The sequence below is a fragment of the Erinaceus europaeus genome, chromosome 1 (assembly GCF_950295315.1).
Source record: "Erinaceus europaeus chromosome 1, mEriEur2.1, whole genome shotgun sequence".
NCBI lineage: Eukaryota > Metazoa > Chordata > Mammalia > Eulipotyphla > Erinaceidae > Erinaceus > Erinaceus europaeus.
The window spans coordinates 132,212,958-132,232,075 of NC_080162.1; the positions used below are offsets into that span (position 1 = coordinate 132,212,958).

The window sequence follows — 19,118 nt, forward strand, 5'->3', positions numbered from 1 at the left end:
CTCTGTCCTATCCAACAACAACGACATCAATAACAACAACAATAATAAGTACAACAATAAAACAATAAGGGCAACAAAAGGGAATAAATAAATAAATATTTTTAAAAACTTTCTCATATTTTCCAGGTTGGTTGCATATAGTTAGTTATTCGTAGCTTATTTAAGCTTCTTAATTAATAGTATTGTTTCATCAGAACTCTAGAAATGGGCCCAATAATCCTTCTCCTAAAGATCTACCCAGGTAAAATAAAACCAGCTATCCATAAGACCTATGCGCACCAGTGTTCATAGAATCACAGTTTGTAATATCGCAGACATTGAAACAACCCACATGCCTAATGGCAGATGAATGGCCAAGAAAGTTATTGTATATATACACACTGGAGTACTTTTTAGCTTCTAAAAATGATAAGGTCATGTTCTCTGTAATAGCTTTGTCAGAACTTGAAGGCATCATGTTGAGTGAGACAAGCCACAAAGAGAAAGACCAATACCAAGTGATCTCACTTATAGGTAGAATTTGAGAACAAAAAACAGCAAGAGAAAACAAGGTATAACTTGGAATGGGTGTGGCATATTGCACCAAAGCAAAGGACTCTGGAAAGGAAGGAAAGTGACAGGATGAAGAGACACCTTTGGGGGGGCCGGGCAGTAATGCAGCAGGTTAAGTGTACATGATGCAGAAGTGCCAGGACCTGCATAAGGATCCCAGTTCGAGCCCCCAGCTCCCCACCTGCATGGGGGTCATTTCACAAGTAGTGGAGCAGGTCTGTAGGTGTTTATCTTTCCCTCCCCATCTATGTTTTCCCCTCTTGTCTTGCTTTCTTGCAGTTCTATCCAACAACAGCAGCAATGACAACAATAACAATGGGAACAGTAGATTCATAATGCAGGCACCAAGCCCCAGCCATAACCCTGAGGGCAAAACAAAACAAACAAAAAAAGACACCCTTGATCCTAGACACCAATCAAAGGGAGATGAGAAGCTGTGCCTGTGTTAAAGACCATACTGTAAACCATTAGCCCTCCAATAAAAAAAAAGTTAAAGAGAAACAAACACAAAAGCCTGTTAATGTTGAGGAAACTCTGGTTTTAAGTGCTAAATAATATTTGCAAATCCATATAAACTTTATATTGTAGAGGAAGAACTTACATAAAATCAGTCTGCTATTCTAACACCTGTTCTACATTACTTTTGAATTATCATAAAAACAGTAATCATTTTAGTTGAGATATTCGGTAAAATAGCAACTACTGAGCTTATTTGTGTATACATTCCCTCCAGTGATTTTACTGTATGGTTTATTGAATGATATAAAAAGAATACATAGTTTGTAATCTGTGATCTGAACAGTAAGAAATATGGTCTGTGTCTAGAGAATTGAATGGCAAATTGTCAGTAACTGGAGGGGGGGATGTATTGGGGAGGATGTGTTTTTTATTGAGATTTATAGACATAATGGAAAATTCCTTCAGACTCTTCCTAGGATCTATGTAGACTTTTTTATTGTTTTTTTTTTATTTTATTGTTATGATTGATGTCGTTGTTGTTGGATAGGACAGAGAGAAATTGAGAGAGGAGGGGAAGACAAAGAGGAGGAGAGAAAGATAGACACCTGCAGACCTGCTTCACCACCTGTGAAGCGACTCCCCTGCAGGTGGGGAGCCGGGGGCTCGAACCGGGATCCTTCAGCCGGTCCTTGTGCTTTGCGCCACCTGCGCCCAACCCACTGCGCTACCGCGAACTCCCCTCATGTAGACTTTTATCTTTGCTCTCATTTTAGTAATATATATATATATATATATATATATATATATATATATATAATCAATATGGTAAAAATGTTTTCTTTCTTCAGGTGTGTCTATTATAGCAATAGTTGGATTCATTATTGCTCCTAATAGTCTTTTTTTTAAGAGAGAGAGAAAGAGATAGAGATAGAGAGAGAGAGAGAGAGAAAGAAACAAGACACACCAAACATCATTTTGGTACATGTGCTGCTGGGAATTGAACTTGGGATCTCATGCCTGAGAGTCCCATACTGTATCCACTGCATCACCTCCCCGACCATCCTCCTGATAATTTTATCAGACTAATTTTCAAGGGCAGTTTAGCTCTTTGATCTTTTTATTTATTTATTTATTCCCTTTTGATGTCCTTGCTTTATTGTTGTAGTTATTATTGATGTCCTGTTCTTGGATAGGGCAGAGAGAAATGGAGAGAGGAGGGGAAGACAGAGAGGGGGAGAGAAAGACACCTGCAGACCTGCTTCATTACCTGTGAAGCGACTCCCCTGCAGGTGGGGAGTAGGTCGCTTGAACCCGGTTCCTTATGCTGGTCCTTGCATTTTGTGCCACATGTGCTTAACCCGCTGCGCTACCGCCCGACCCCTAACTCTTTGATCTTTACATAAGTCTAGTCCCACAAAATGAGTACTTGAGAGATTTGTAAATATACTAACTAGGCTCATTAAAGTAATTTTAGTTTCAATTTAAAATATATCCTTAGGGAAGTTGGGCAGTAGCGCAGCGGGTTAATCACAGGTGGCGCAAAGTGCTAGGATTGGCCTAAGGATTCCAATTTGAGCCCCTGGCTCCCTATCTGAGGGAATCTCATCACAGGCGGTGAAGCAGGTCTGCAGGTGTCTATCTTTCTCTCCCCCTCTCTGTCTTCCCCTCCTTTTTTCATTTATCTCTGTCCTATCCAGCAACATCAATAATAACAATAACTACAACAATAAAACAACAAGGGCAACAAAAAGGGAATAAATAAATACAAAAAATTCTTTAAAAAGATATCTTTAGAGTCTGAGTACAAGTAAGCATGATATTTAGTTATGTTCTCAATATATATCTCATGTCTTTAATTGGTAGTATTCATTTAAATTTTATTGACAATTAATATACCTGTGTATGTTTTTAAAATTTTTTGATTTATTTAAAAATTTGATAACTTTTATTTGAAGAATTTACTTTATAATAAGACCTCAACATTATTGTACGTCAGCAGAATACCATATTTTCTAAACTAACATGTATTAGTCTATTATTTAGTACTTGTATTCAAATGATATTATAAAATTAATGTGTAGGTGCCAGAGAGTGGTGCACCTGGTTAAATACTCACATTGTGATGCAGAAGGACCCAGGTTCAAAGCCCCAGTCCCCACCTGCAGGGGGAAAAGCTTCACAAGTGGTTAAGAAGGTGTATCTTTCTCTGTCCCTTTCTACCTCCCCTTTCCTCTTGATTTCTGGCTATCTCTATGCAATAAATAAATAAAGGTAATAAAATATTTTAGAAATTATTAAAAATTAAAAAAATAAAATCAATATGTATGTTTACTTCACTACTTCACAGTTCCTGATGATGTTTTTGCCCAAAATTACATATGGAAAGGCTCTTACAACTTCAAAGGAAGGAAGCAGCCTATGACTTTGACAGTTACTAGTTTCAACGCTTCTACTGGGAGAGTCAATGCAACACTGAGCAATAGCAACATGGAACTTCTGCTTTCAGGTATTACATTAATAAACAGTCAATGCGTGATACTATAGCATAGATTTACATAGATCTCTTTGAATGGATGTGTGTGTTTCCTTTGGATATATCCCCAGGAGATGACTTGCCGGGTCATAGGGTAGTTCCATTTCTAATATTCTCAGTATCCTCCAGACAGCTTCCTTCAGGGACAGGACCAATTTACATTCCACAACTGCTCCAGACATTTGTTGTTACTGTCTCTCTGTTCCTTCATATTGTAATTTCACATGCAGAATGGTCATGAAAATTAACTCCTTTGTCACATAAAAAAAAAAATCAGTCAACTTAAAAAAAAATCAACAATGCCATCATGACTTTATTTACATCATGATTTTATCACTTTTATTAGTCATTTTTATACTATGGAATAGACAATTTGGGGATGACAACAAATCATTAAGAAAGAAGCCTTTTCTCTTTTTGGATTGCTTCGTGAATTATTACTACACAAATACAGATATCTATAATTCTATAATAAATATCCTCAGAAATATTTTTTGTAGTTAGAATAAGGTGTTATGAAGTACAACTTTTAATTTGAGCATAACTAAATCTTCCTCTATCCTAACCCAAATAACAAACTAAGTGATATGCATGCTATTTCAAGGGCAGTTTCATTTCTACAGATGACAGTGTTTAAATGAACACAGTGACTTAAGACTGAAAAGGCAGATTTATATTACCTTACATAGCATAATGGGCCCAGAACCTTCTCTACCTCCAAGCTTACTCTGTATTTATATTTTCACTATTGAAATAATATAATGTAATATAATATTATTTGTTTATACTCCAACAATATATGTTTTTGCTTTCTTTTAAAAACCTATTTATTTATTGGCTAGAGATAGCTAGAAATTGAGAGGAAGGGGGTGATATAGACAGAGTGAGACAGAGAGACACCTGCAGCCCTGCTTCAATACTTGTGAAGCTTTCCTCTTGCAGCTGGGGGTTGGGGGTCTTGAACCCATTTACTTGTGCATTGTAACGTGTGCTCAATGTGCACCACCACCTGACCCCTCTACTGTCTTTTTTTAATGTTTTTTCTTTTTATTTAAATCATCAGTATTTTTTCTTTTAACTACTACATTTGATAAAACAGAGAGAAATTGAGAGGGAAGAAGGAGAGAGAGAGAGAGAACAGAGAGACACCTGCAGCACTGCTTCACCACTCATAAAGTTTTCCACTGTAGCTTGGGGTTGGGAGACTTAAACCCAGGCCCTCGTGTATGGTAATGCACCTTAACCTGGTGCACCACTGTCCAGACCCTTCTCTTTGTCTTCCAGTTCATTACAATATTTCAGAGGAAAACATCTGGAAAAATGGGCCTCAGTGAATACTGTCAAATTATTGAATGTAGCATAATTGATATAATTTGAAAATATTGATAATGGACAAACAAGTGTTAGACTTTTCTATATATTCTGTGTATTTCCTAATGATGAAATATTTTGTGATATAGTTAAAATGGAAACTACATTTATTGATTTCATAAACTTTAAAACTATACAGAACCATTTCAGTTCTTGAATAATCCTTTATTTCAGTCAAAATATTGAAGTACATAGATACAGATATATTTTTTATTATTTTTTTACCCAGTATACTGTTTATTAGCTCTTGTTTACAATGGTGCTAGGGATTAAACTTGGGACCTTCAGTCAATGTATACTGCAGGATTTGTGAAAAACATTGAGCTAGCCTGGATTTGACTTGTTTAATTTCTTTTCCTATCTTATGTATCACCTGAATTATTTCAGGACTTATGGAAAATAAAATGAAGTATAACTATTTAGAAAATTAGTGAACTAAAATGTCCTTGCATTTTACAGGTGTATATAAAAGCCAGGAAGCACGGCTAATGTTACACATCTATCTTATTAAAGCACCAGCTCATAGTTCTGTGAAGAGAATGAAAGAGGAAAATTGGGCTATGGATGGATTTGTAAGTATAGTTTTTTTTTTTTAAAGTACATTGCTAATTTTTTAAAATATTTATTTATTTGTTCCCTTTTATTGCCCTTGTTTTATTGTTGTAGTTGATGTCATCGTTATTGGATAGGACAGAGAGAAATGGAGAGAGGAGGGGAATACAAAGAGAGAGAGACACCTTCAGACCTGCTTCACCGCCTGTGAAGCTACTCCCCTGCAGGTGGGGAACCTGGGGCTTGAACCAGGATCTTTGAACCGAGATCCTTATACTGGTTCTTGCGCTTGGCACCACCTGTGCTTAACCTGCTGTGCTACCACCCAACTCCCGTATATTGCTAATTTTTAAAAGCATTTCTTGTATTTATTTTTTCAGATCCCCTTAGTAGGGGGAATAATAGTTTACAGGACAGTTGTTGCTAAGTATATTCATTTTAATGACAAATTTTGTCACTTTTCATTAAATTCCAGAATTGATAATGATGATTTAGGCATTTTTCTCCCTCCAGGATTATGGGGCTCAATGCCTGCACTATGAACTCACTGCTCCTGGAGGCCATTTTTGTTGCCCTTGTTGCCCTGCTGTTATTATTATTATTGTTGTTGGTTTTGCTGTTTTTATTGTTGTAGTTGTATAGGACAGAAAGAAATTGAGAGAGGAGGAAAGACAGAGAGCAAGAGAGGAAGACAGACACCTGCTGACCTGCTTCATTGCTTGTGAAGCTACCCCCCTGCAGGTGGGGAGACAGGGGCTTGAACTGGGTTCCTTACGCCCATCCGTGTGCTTTGTGCATTGTGTGCTTAACCTGCTTCACTACCACCTGCCCCCCTATTCTTATTATTTTACCATACCAATGTTAAGTTCTTGTGTATGATAGTGTGGGGGATTGGATGTAAGAATTTGTAGTCTCAGGCATGTAGATCTTTTTGTATAACCACTAGGCTATCTTCCCTAACATATTTTTAATAGAGATAGAAAGGCAGAGAGAAAGAGAAAGAAAGTGAAAGAGACTACAGCACTGAAGTTTCCTTCAGCACAGTGGGGGCAGGCTCCAACTTGGGTGGCACACATGACAAAGAAGTACTCTATCCAAGTGACCAATTTTGCTGCTCCTGGGAAATTATTTTTTATAAATTTAGCTAATGTGAGCACATGTGCTATATCATATATATAATTATGTGTGCATATTATATAATATGCATGCTTGTTTTTTTATTTAGATAGCTTTATAAACAAAAAACTGAAACCAGTGAAAATCTATGTCCCTTCTCATACAAATATCACAAAATAACTACACTTACTGGAATCCAATAATCTTGGGTTTAGTGCTTTAGGAAACTATGTATACTGAATTGCCTTTTTCAAAATAAGCTACATATAATGGTGATTTCTTTACTACATATAATAAGTATGTAACAAACATATATAAGAGCATGTTACATAAAAAATGTTGCATAATGGTCTGGGAGGTGGTGCAGTGGATAAAGCACTGGACGCTCAAGCATGAGGTTCTAGTTCAATCCCCAGCAGCACATGTACCAGAGTGATGTCTGGTTCTTTCTCTCTCTCTCTCTCTCTCCTCCTACCTTTCTCATTAATAAATAAATATTTTTTTAAAATGTGCCTGGCTAGCGTGGGGATGCCTCTTTCTGGGCGCATACTCTCTAGGTTGGAAAGAACTCCACTGGAGCCAGCCTGGGCTGCTACTCACTCAGCAATGTGAGGGAGATGACTAAGGAACCAAACACGTGGCAAGACAGTGAAATACCTTTATTGATCAGAGAGCCACAGCTTTTAAAAGACAGACCCGGAAGTGGCAAGTCATAAACGGAAATAGCTAGGAAAGGGGCAGAGAAAGGCAAAAGGGGGCTGGGAAGGTAGAAACTTCCTTAGGAACTGTTGCAAGGGTTTTAACTGGTAGAATTAATATTACCCTACAGGCAGGGAGGGTATTGAGAAAGAAGATAAATCAAAGGAATGGAATGGGTGGGGATGTTTCAGGCAAAACAGTGATTATGTAGATAGACCACAGTTTCAGGAATGCAGGGTGCTTTGTGAGCCCTGCCAAGCTCAACCACATCCACACAATTTCCCGACAATGTTGCATAATATTCATTAAACAAAAATGAATATTGGGGCCAGGCGGTGGTGTACCCAGTTAAGAATACATAGTACAAAAGTCAAGGACCTGCACTAGGATACTGGTTCAAGCTCCCTGGGCTCCTCACCTGCAGGGTCCACATCACAAGCTGTGAAGCAGCTAAATATGTCTGTCTGTCTGTCTCTGTCTCTCTCTCTCCCCTTTCTCAGTTTCTTTCTGTATTTTCCAATAAAATGGAAAAAAGTGTCCTCCAGGAGCAGTGGATTTGTGGTGCATGCATTGAGTCCCAGCGATAACCCTGGAGGTTAAATAGATAAAATAAAAATGAAGATTTATTAGCACTGGAAAATATAATCAAACTTATAAATATTTTCAGGTTTCTGCTGAGCCTGATGGAGCTACGTATGTATTTCAAGGATTTATTCAAGGCAAAGATTATGGGCAATTTGGACTGCAACGACTAGGTAATGTTTATACTTTCATGTGCCCTTTATTGATAACAGGGAAATGCAGTGGGTTTTGTACATTAGACACAATCACTACATTTTAAGTTCTGCGTGGTCAGAATTATATATTAATACTTTTGATAGCCTTTTAAATTATCTAAAATTTTTCTAAAATATTGGTTCTTTATGTACCAACTCTGTATGGTGTTTAGCACTTGATCATATTTCTAATAAATGTGACAAATTGCATTGCCCTTAAGCAAGTAAAAAGGTGAAATGGTGACATAGATATAAAAGAAGGTATTATACTATAAATTATTGTATCATGTCTCATGAGAACTAACTTGCTTCTCTTTCCTTTGAATATTGTCTCAGTTTCTTTTTTTTTTCCTTTCCAATAATGCAGTGGTGCTCTTAGAAGGTCATAAGGTCTGGAGAGGGAAAATAAGTTTGTGCAAGGGGGCCCTATGGAGGGCTTATTGCTTATAGGAATATACTGTTTGTGTGGTATGAAGCACAGGTCTTGCTATTCTTACTCTAACATAACAAAAAACGTATATCAATTTTTAAAGGTCTTACATAAATGTGTTTATTAACATAGTTTTGGAGTGTAATTTCTCTAAGGGATATTGTAACTTATTTCTATATTATGATTTTGAAGCTTAGAAATTGTCAGGCTTTTAAAACAACTATCTCACATCTACACTAGAAATTCCATTATTCTGCACTTTTACATACATGTAATGAATCACTGGGACAATGAAATAGTGACTAAGGTAACAACTTCTTTAACTTGTAATAAGGCATAGGTTAGTTGAATCCATTAAAAAGGGGGAATGGTGGGAGTCGGGCTGTAGCACAGCGGGTTAAGCGCAGGTGGCGCAAAGCACAAGGACCGGCATAAGGATCCCGGTTCGAACCCCGGCTCCCCACCTGCAGGGGAGTCGCTTCACAGGCGGTGAAGCAGGTCTGCAGGTGTCTGTCTTTCTCTCCTCCTCTCTGTCTTCCCCTCCTCTCTCCATTTCTCTCTGTCCTATCCAACAATGACAACAACAATAATAACTACAACAATAAAACAACAAGGTCAACAAAGGGAATAAATAAATAAAATAAATATAAAAAAGGGGGGAATGAGCTTGCTCTAAGTTGACAGATATGTAAGCTGTCATTATATCATTTCAGATAATGCCTTGCATGAAATTTTGTTCATTTAGAAACGGGATAAATAAGCATTCATTGATGCAGTTGTATAACTGAATGAAAGATAAATATTCCCCAAAGCATTCCAAATACTACATGTGCAAAATAAAACCTATAATATCTATTTATTTCTGGAAAAAAAAACTATTAACTATTTCTTCTTCTCTCTCTCCAGCCAGCTCCCATGTGAAAACACTCACAATCTTCATTTGTCTAATTTCCAAACCGTTCTAATGTCACCACCATTTACAAAGCCTCAACTAGAATTCTGCATGTGGTGTTTGTATAGTTAATAGGAGATGCTCATAAATGTTCAGTTTCATTATTCCAGGCAGACAAAGCTAGAGAGATAGAGATAGATAGATAGATAGATAGATAGATAATAAATTATAGCACTAGAACTTTCCCCTTGTCCTGTGGTGCTAGGGCTCAAACTGAACTTGACCCTTTGCATAGCTAACCATGTGTACTCTCTTTGGCTGAATTATCTGCCAGAACACTTTTAATCACAAATGTTTTTTCTCTCTTTTTCTTTTTCCTTTCACCTCTTCTCTTTCTGCTTCTTCTCCTCCTCCTCTCCCTCCTCCTTTTCCTCCTCACTTGCTCAGGTCTGTCTTAAGGTGGTCCCCTAATTTTATCTCTTTATGCTCTTCTTGTTTAAGATTTATTTATTTATTTATTTACTTATTAATTTATTCATTCATTCATTCATTCATTCATTTTTACCAGAGCACTGCTCAGCTCTGACTGATGATGGTGGTGCAAGGTATTACATTTAGAACTTTGGAACCTCAGGCATGAGAGTGTGTTTGCATAACCATTTTGCTATCTACCTCCACTATTATTTTAAAGTTTTTTAAAATTGTTTATTTTATTATTTATTATTGTTCTTCTTACAGTGCTGGTTTATATCTCAGTTTTTTTGTTTACTCTGGGTTCTGTTTCTGCTTCCAGTTTTGACTTCAATACCCTAGAGTCACTATTCTAAACTGTTATCTTAGCACTGAACCTTTCGTTTCTAAAGTGTCTTGTCACTCACTACACATGGGTAGTAAGTTTATGCTTCTTATGGTGACATTTATTCCTTTTCAGAGTCTAGCTACAGTTTATCATTTTGTCTTCCTAACACACATCTTTTTCACATAGGTCCTCTTAATATGGTCACATGCCATAACTATGTCACTCAGCTTCCCAATTTTAGGCTTATTGTAATATTGCATCCTCCTCCATTCACTATTCTGATTCTTAAAGATTAATCTCATTAAATGGACATTCAGAAACATTATTTTTAATCTTTTATTTTATTATGTTTATTGTTCGATAAAGACAGAGAGAAATTTAGAGGGAAGGGGGAGATAGAGGGAAATAGACAGAGACACATGCAGCCCTGCTTTACCACGTGGGAAGCTTTCCCCCTGCAGGTGGGCACCAGGGGCTTCAACCAGGATACTTGCATGCTGTGTGTACTTAATCAGGTGTGCCACCATCTGGCCTAGAGACATTCTGAAACACTACATGAAGAAATTTATCTTGTTCTTTCTAAAACATACTGGCTACTAATTATCTCTGAATGCATATATATACATATATGTCTTTATAAATTTACACCTAAATATAAAAATTTCATTCAGGGAGTTTTAATTTTTTTTTGATTCTGTACCTTTTTCTGGAAAAAAAAATTCACACAGTAGTGTTTATCCAGAATTATATGGAAGTATATAGAAGATGTATCAATACTTTTGTTTACTATATACATTTCTAAGAGTTATATTGAAAAAGGGAGACATTAATTGGTTTGTAAAAGTAGAAATCAATTATAGTAAGAGTTGACTTGTGTTCATAATGTGTTTTTTATCTTATAGGATTGAATATGTCAGAGGGTTCTAATTCTTTAAATCAACCTCATGGTACAAATAGTAGTTCTGTGGCCATTGCTATTCTTGTGCCTTTTTTTGCACTTATATTTGCAGGATTTGGATTTTATCTTTATAAACAAAGGTAAGTGTATTGATTTTTAACTACAAAATGTTTCCTAAATTGAACTTTCATGTTTGTTTTGTTATTCTAATTCTAACTGCTGATTTTTTTCCCCCTGAATTATTGAAATCTCTGTGTGCCAACTCTCACCACAGTTGAAATCTTCACTTCCTTGGCAAGCCTTCGCTCACCTGTACACATAACAAAAATTGCCCTGTTCAGTTGCACTCATGCTACTTACCCCTTCCTCCTTTAACTGTCAGTTTCCTGCTATACAGCTAATTTTACAAGTCATTTTTCCATTATCCATAATGATACTTTAGAAATAAAAAAAAAGAGCTAGGTTAAGGCTTAAATTGAAGAGGTGTTATAAACTGCCAGGTTTATTTAGGGAACTAAGAAGAAGATATGTCCAAACCTGTTAGTTCACAGTAACAGTATAGCACAGCTTTACCTATAGAGACAGATGGTAAAAATCTTTAACCCTCTCATTTATCATCTGCTTTTAGAAGATTATTTGCTTAATATATTTGTGGTGCTTCTAGTATATGACTCTACCTACCTACCTACGTATTACTACTAGAACCTTATAGGTACATTTACTACAACATTTTGGCCAACGGCTTTCTTAAACTTTAATTTTTCAATGTTTGAGATTATTCTTCATCAAGAATGAAAAGAAAAACTAAGTAGCCAGGTAAGCAAATAAAATTATGTGCTTTCAGTTTCCTATACATTTTAATTTTATTTTAATTGTCTCAATATGATTTATTTAATATCACACATATTTTTGTAATAATTGTTCATTAGCAATTGTTTAAATTGATAAAGAAAAATGATCTCTAAACTTATTCATAAAGCAAATAGTACAAATACTTTGTGATGGTTAAGAAAATATAACTTAAAATAATTCCAGCCATTCTAAGTGTCCAGTGTAGTGCCTTTTAGTATGTTTATAATGTCATGGAACCATCATTGCTAGTTCCAGAGCATTTTGCTTACCACATAAGGAAAATCTGTATTCATTAGGCTGCCACTCTCTATTTCTCCCACCATTACCTCAGGAAACTTGTAAAATGCTTTCTGTCTATATTAGTTTGTGAATATTTCATATACATGGAATCATACAATTTGGGACATTTCATATCTGGTTTCTTGAGCTTCACATGATGCTTCTCATTTTCATCTACATGATCATACTTCATTTGTGTGGCTGAATGATACTTTGCATGCTTGACTATATTCAGTTCGAGTTCTTTCACCAGTTGATATACATTGGAATGTCTTTCCCTTTTGGCTGTTGTATGCTACTGAAGACTTTTCTGTTCATGCATTTGTGTGAGCATCTTTACGGTTTTATTTTTTAAATTTTTTAAAAAAATTATTTCCTTTTGTTGCCCTTATTGTTTTATTGTTGTAGTTATTGATGTTATTGGATAGGACAGAGAGAAATGGAGAGAGGAGGGGAAGACAGAAAGGGGGAGAGAAAGACACCTGCAGACCTGCTTCACCGCTTCTGAAGTGACTCCCCTGCATGTGGGGAGCCAGGGTTTGAACTGGGATCCTTACTGCTCCTTGTGCTTCGTGCTATGTATACTTAACCTGCTGTGCTACCGCCCAACTCCCCATGGATTTATTTTTTAAGTAGAGAATGCAATTGTTGGGCTCTATAATAATCACACAAATAACCTTCTAAGAGGCCACCAAAGTGTTTTTCACAGCAGCTTTACCACTTTAGATTCCATCAACAAGCATGAGGATTCTCCTTCCGCCATACCCTTGCTATCACGTGTTAATTTCTGTTGTCTTTAATTATAGTAAGCCTAGTTTGTAGGAAGTAACATCTCATTGGAATTTTGTTTTGTATTTCCTAGCTACTGATCATGTTGAACAGCTTTTTTTTAAAATGAATTTATTGGTCATTTTTTATCTTTGGAGAAATTTCCATTCAAGTTTTTTAAACTACATTTTGTGTTTAATTTTTTAATTTAATTAATTTATTTATTCATTTTTTTACCAGAGCACTGCTCATCTCTGGCTTATGGTGGTACAGGGGATTGAACCTGGGACTTTGGAGCCTCAGGCATGGGAGTCTCTTTGTATAATGATTATGCTATCTACCCTGTGCCCAAGTTGTCTTTAAAAAAAAAAAAAACAACTATTAGTTCTTTAAGTATGTTATTTTTGTAAGACTGTTGTCATAGTAGCACAATTTCACATCTACCAAAACATATACTAGCACTCATACCTCACTTATCATTAAAGTGCCTTTACATTGCTGTCTGTCTTAGGAGAATGGATCTCCAATCTGCACATATATATATATATATATATATATATATATATATATATATATATATGACATATTGACAAGACCATAGGATAAGAGGGTTACAATTCCATACAGTTCCCACCACGAGATCTCTGTATCCTATCTCCTTCCTGGAAAGTTTTCCTACTCTTTATCACTCTGAGAGCATGGACCCAGGATCGTTTGGGGTACGGAAGGTGCAAAGTCTGGCTTCTGTAATTGTTTCTTCACTGGACATGGACATTGGCAGGTGGATCCAGACTCCCAGCCTCTCTCTTTTCCCTAATGGGGTAGGGCTTTGGAGAGGTGGGTTTCCATGGTATATCAGTGAGGTCATCTGCCCAGGGAAGTCAGGTTGGCATCATGGTAGAATCTCCAATTTCATGGCTGTAAAAGCATTAAGTTATAAAGTAGAACAAAGTGTTAAATAATCAGTAACCTAAAGACAAGAATATAGCATATGAGATTTGGGATCTCCATTTTGGAAATAGCTAGTAGGTATATTTTAGGTATATTCCGAGGGGCCCATGACTTTACTAATTTTTGCCTTAGCTCAACAGTTAACATGCAGGTGGACCAAAAGTATTATCTGGGGAGATGGTATCAGAGTAGAGAATGGTTCTAGAAAGCTGGATCAGAGAAGAGAGTAGTTCCCAAGTATGGGAATAATATATAACTATTGTTAACTGTAACCCCTATCGATTTGATCTGTGTCCTGTATTCATCGCAGGAGCCTGTGTAACTTCTGTATCCCTACAGGTCTGAGCTCACATTCTGTGGTCATGGCTAGGTACATTCTAGGCTGCCCTAATTTCAGGACCCATCTTCCTCAAGTGGTAGAGTATGTTGGCCCAACCTCCTTTCGGAGAATGGGGCTGTCCCTACCATTGTTGAGCTTTATAGGGGGCAAGATCCTATAGGGGCCCATAAAAGGGGTCCACTATGTTGTTCCTGATGGAGATGACCAGTGTCAGTGGAGAGCAGGATCTGTTAGAGATCTAGGCCCATAATGTCTGTGTGAGAATCCCAGGTTTCCCTGACTAGGGCCCCAGGTGATGGGGTGGCATACGAGTAACCAACAGACCATCATTAAAGTATGCTGGTCATTTGCCCTTATCCAACTTACTTTGTCTGACAAGGTTAGCCTTGGAGTGATTTAGAGAAGTGAAATAGGAAGTAGGTAAGGAGGGTAGCTAGGTCTATCCAACCTGCTTTTAACCCCCTGTTACCTACTCTATAAGTAACCTTTTTGTTGTCAAAGTGTGAAACTTGATTATATATTCTGGATACTAGACTATTATCAGACATGGTTTATAAACATCTCCTTTCACATTTCCACTCTCCTTAACTTTGATAGACACTTTTTGTTTTTTTCATTTTGATGGTCAAATTTATGGATTTATTCTTTTGCTTTTTGTATTGTTACCATCATATTTAAGAAAATATTGTTGAAATAGAAACAGTATTAGTCAAGGTGAATAAAATAATAAATAAATCAGAAATTCAAAGCAAAAAAAAAATACCAAGGAGTTCAGATGCAATGCATTTTGATAAATAATGGAACATGCATGTTGGAAACTATCCATGACATGCAGAACAGTATAGTAATTTCCTTTTTTTTAATTTTAAAAGTTTGAATGTAATTCATGTATATTGGTTTTAAGCAATTTGAGTATTTTAAAATACTAAAATACTGTCAAGTTTCTTCCTAAATAAGACATTAGGATTAGGATAGTCTAATCCTGAAATCCCTTTATTAGTTCAGAGCTTGCCTTTTAAAAATATTTATTTATTCCCTTTTGTTGCCCTTGTCATTTTATTGTTGTTATTCTTGTTGAGTTGTTGTTGGATAAGACAGAGAAATAGAGAGAGACAGGGAAGACAGAGAGGAGGAGAGAAAGGTAGACACTTGCAGACCTGCTTCACTGCCTGTGAGGAGACTCTCCTGCCGATGGGGAGCCACCAGGGCTCGAACCCAAATCCTTAAACCAGCCCATGTGCTTAGCGCCACGTGCACTTAACCCGCAGCGTTATCACCGGACTCCAGGCTTTTTTTTTTTTTTTTTAAGTTTTAGAAGTTTTGAAATTTTATCTCTTGAAAATGTTTTTTACTTTCTGTTTTAAAGCATTTTATTGTTTTTATTTTTTAATGAATGAGAGATACACATAGAAGGAGCTTCTAATTCCTTACTGTAACAGCGTCTGTTTACTTTTGCATCAAAACAACTTTCCATTTGCTTCTATTTAATATCTTTATTTTTAAGTTGCTCAGTTTCCTTTGACATTATTAACTCTGAAAATAGTGAACCTGAATTTTTTTAAATTAATCTAATTGTCAGGCGTATGCCTTGCACGTAATAGATGCTCAATATATTTGATGAACTAATGACATGATGAGATTAAAATATGTCCTTATTATTGCTATCATGTATAATAATTCATAATTTCATAAGAACTAATTTATAATTACTTATATCATATACGTTATACATTTTATACAATTATATCATGTACAATTTATATCATGTTTGCTAATTTATAATTTCATAAAAACATTGTACTATTCATACTGATGCTGTGTATAAATATGCATTATATGTGAAGAAGGGAGTCAGTCAGAATTTAGAGATACATAATTTTTTACAATTTGATATATTGAATTTACCATTTCTCAGTGTTTTCAAGTTACATCATCTGCATTCACTGATAACTGAGTGCTTTGCTTGGGTCATACTCTGCTTTCTCTGGAACAAAGTTAGCACATAGCTAATCAATGTTCTTGTCAACAGGACTGCACCCAAAACACAGTACACAGGATGTTCAGTTCATGAAAATAACAATGGACAAGCAGCCTTTGAAAACCCCATGTATGACACCAACGCGAAGTCCGTTGAAGGGAAGGCAGTACGTTTCGATCCCAATTTGAACACGGTCTGCACAATGGTATAATGCGGCAGCCCTTCCCCTTCTCCAGAAGTTTGGAAATTGACACAAACAGTGCACATGTAGTTCACTGCTAAACAAATTAAAGCACACTTTTCAGGACTTGCTGGGTCACCTTTTCCTGAGGAATGATAGAGAAGAGTGTTTTTTCATAAACTGGACCATAATCCTTCTTCATGTGTGCCATGGAGAATTTTACAGAATTTGGCTGCACTCTGAGAGTGCTTACTCACAGTTTATTTGCTTTTTTTAAAAAGGAGATTATTCTAAAACATAAACTTATTTGCATATATTGGAGGAGCATCCACTATCAGTATTTCTGTGCTTTATAAACTATATTAAAGGGACTGGGTAAAAGAAAAAAAAAGATATAGGGTAGAAAATAAGAGCTATACTTACAAGAGTCAATAGATCATTGACTTCTCTTTAACCATGATGATCGACATCACTCCCATAAGTCTGTATTTCACACCAATGTATCATCTATTCATTCTTACTGAGTTATCATTTTCCTTGGCTCTAAGATTATTTGAGATTCAATCATTACCTGAAATGTCTATGAGCTAATTTATACCACAGAAGAGATGAGATTGACCACTCCGATTTGACTCTTTCTGGTTTTTGATCTTCAGTGTTATTATTCTTTCCTCGATGTTATCATTTCTGTAAATGACAAAATAATCCTGTTATACTTCCAATTCCCTCTCCTCTTTCTCTGTTTTGTTTTTCCTTTATTCCTTTTCCTTTTCTTTCTTTTTTAGATCAGAACATTGTTCAGATCTAACTTTTGATGTTTCTGGGGAGGAAACCTTACCCTTTTTATGTCCTGATTTTCCAAATATGTTCTCAGTATGACTCACTGAAACACAGAGTAGTGTTGACTCCTTTCTTCAGTGTATTTTGTTACCCAGAAATCACTTGCTGGTAATAAATCACTTAGAATAATGATTTTCCAATTATCTGAGACATCAAACTTAGCCATTCTTTATCCACTATCTTTTAATGACCAAATGGGACCATTCATTTGCTCTGTTAGTGTATGATGTACCTACTTTTCTGTCCATTTGAGTCTTCAACATTTTTAACATTGTTTTGACACTTTAATTTTTACATAAAAATTAATTGGACGCGTTTTTTTTTTTCGGGGGGGGGCAGATCCTAAGCTTGACTAAAATTTTTATATTTCAAGTTAATTATATGAAATCTTCCTAAATTTTCATATGGTTGAAAGATCTATCCTCTTTAAGAAGATTTCAGATGTGACAGGCTTCTTTTCTTACCAAATTAAAATGAGTATTTGCAAATCATTTGGTGGCTCATTTACAACTGTACCACTATCACCATCTTGATTTACTAGGCCATTATCTTCCTTTTATAGCATGTTTTAATTCATTGAATACATTATGTACCCAGCGTGAATTCCTTGTCGATGTCCCCAATCTGGATAACTCTGTGAACACTTTCTTTTTGGTATCATGAGACAGAGTGCCTAAGAAAAATCATTGTACCTGAGAGCACTACTTCGATCTATCTCTAGAACATTTAGTGATTTTTCTTGTAAACCACTTTGAGATACTTTATTTTGGAAAATCCATACAATTTGCTCAACATTGTACTCTACTGACAGGATGCTGGTTTAAATTTTATGCCATCAGTTATTTATTCTTGTTTATTCAAATGATTGCAATAACAATGATTCACTCATTAATGCTAAGGTTAATACATTTAAGATCTTGTTTAAACAATGTTTCTTCTGCAACTGGCTACTCCTCTTATATTAATGCATACACTTTTGTAAAGAAGTATATTTTTATGAAAAAATTTGTAAAAGTATGATGTAAATTTTCAGTGCAATGTAAACAAAATAAAAATGGATAATTGCTTTTGTAAAATGTGTTTTCTTTTTAAAAATTGTCTACCAATGCATTAGTTAGTAAAACAAATGAGCAGCTTACGTTTATGTGTTGTTTTAACATTCTAAACCTGTATATTACATATACTTACCATGTATACTTAGTAAACAAGATAGTAATAAATAATCATCAATGTTTTTATTTCTCTTCTACAATTCTATGAGAGTGATACACTTAGAAGTGAATAAATTCCCAGTAAACATAATGGTATCATAAGCACCTTATCTTAGAATATCCCATAAATGTAAATATTCAACAAATAGTATCTCATTTTAGGTATACTGGTTGAGATCTAGTATATATAGTCAATACCTGCCAGATAACTTTCCCAACTTTAATGTTTCCATATATAACAATTTTATTAGTCTTGAAAAAGAAATATACACTAGAGTACATTATCATGAAAATGCTTAATGTTTAACTTACTTTCCAGGTACAAACACACACCTGTGAATAGCTTTGTATTCAAGCAAGCAGTAGATGCAGTGTGATGATCAGGAAATATCAAATATATTTTTATAAAAGTAGATGACATGTTTTTTTAGGTCTAACTTTAGCCATTCCTTTCCACATATATTGATTTTTCTATTTTACAAACTTCAAGCTCTGACTTTATAATCTCTGGTTACTACACTTTCCTTTTAGAAATAAAAGCTTCTTGATATAATATATGGTTATTACACTTTCCTTTTAGAAATAAAACCTTCTTGATGTAACTAGTCTCTTTGTTAACTATATTACCTCCAATTTTCACC

The 19,118-nt window shown here is 35.5% G+C and overlaps 1 protein-coding gene across 1 annotated transcript in view; it reads left to right on the forward strand.

The window, feature by feature from the left end:
• CSMD3 (CUB and Sushi multiple domains 3) overlaps positions 1–18,310 on the forward strand; it is a 1,712,448-nt gene extending 1,694,138 nt beyond the window's left edge. Inside the window, exons 67-71 of the mRNA XM_060195764.1 lie at positions 3,359–3,517; positions 5,375–5,487; positions 7,950–8,037; positions 11,082–11,217; positions 16,297–18,310. Coding sequence (XP_060051747.1) covers positions 3,359–3,517; positions 5,375–5,487; positions 7,950–8,037; positions 11,082–11,217; positions 16,297–16,456 — 656 coding nt within the window. The 3' untranslated portion in view covers positions 16,457–18,310. The remainder of the gene's footprint in view (positions 1–3,358; positions 3,518–5,374; positions 5,488–7,949; positions 8,038–11,081; positions 11,218–16,296) is intronic.
• Positions 18,311–19,118: the final 808 nt, after the last annotated feature.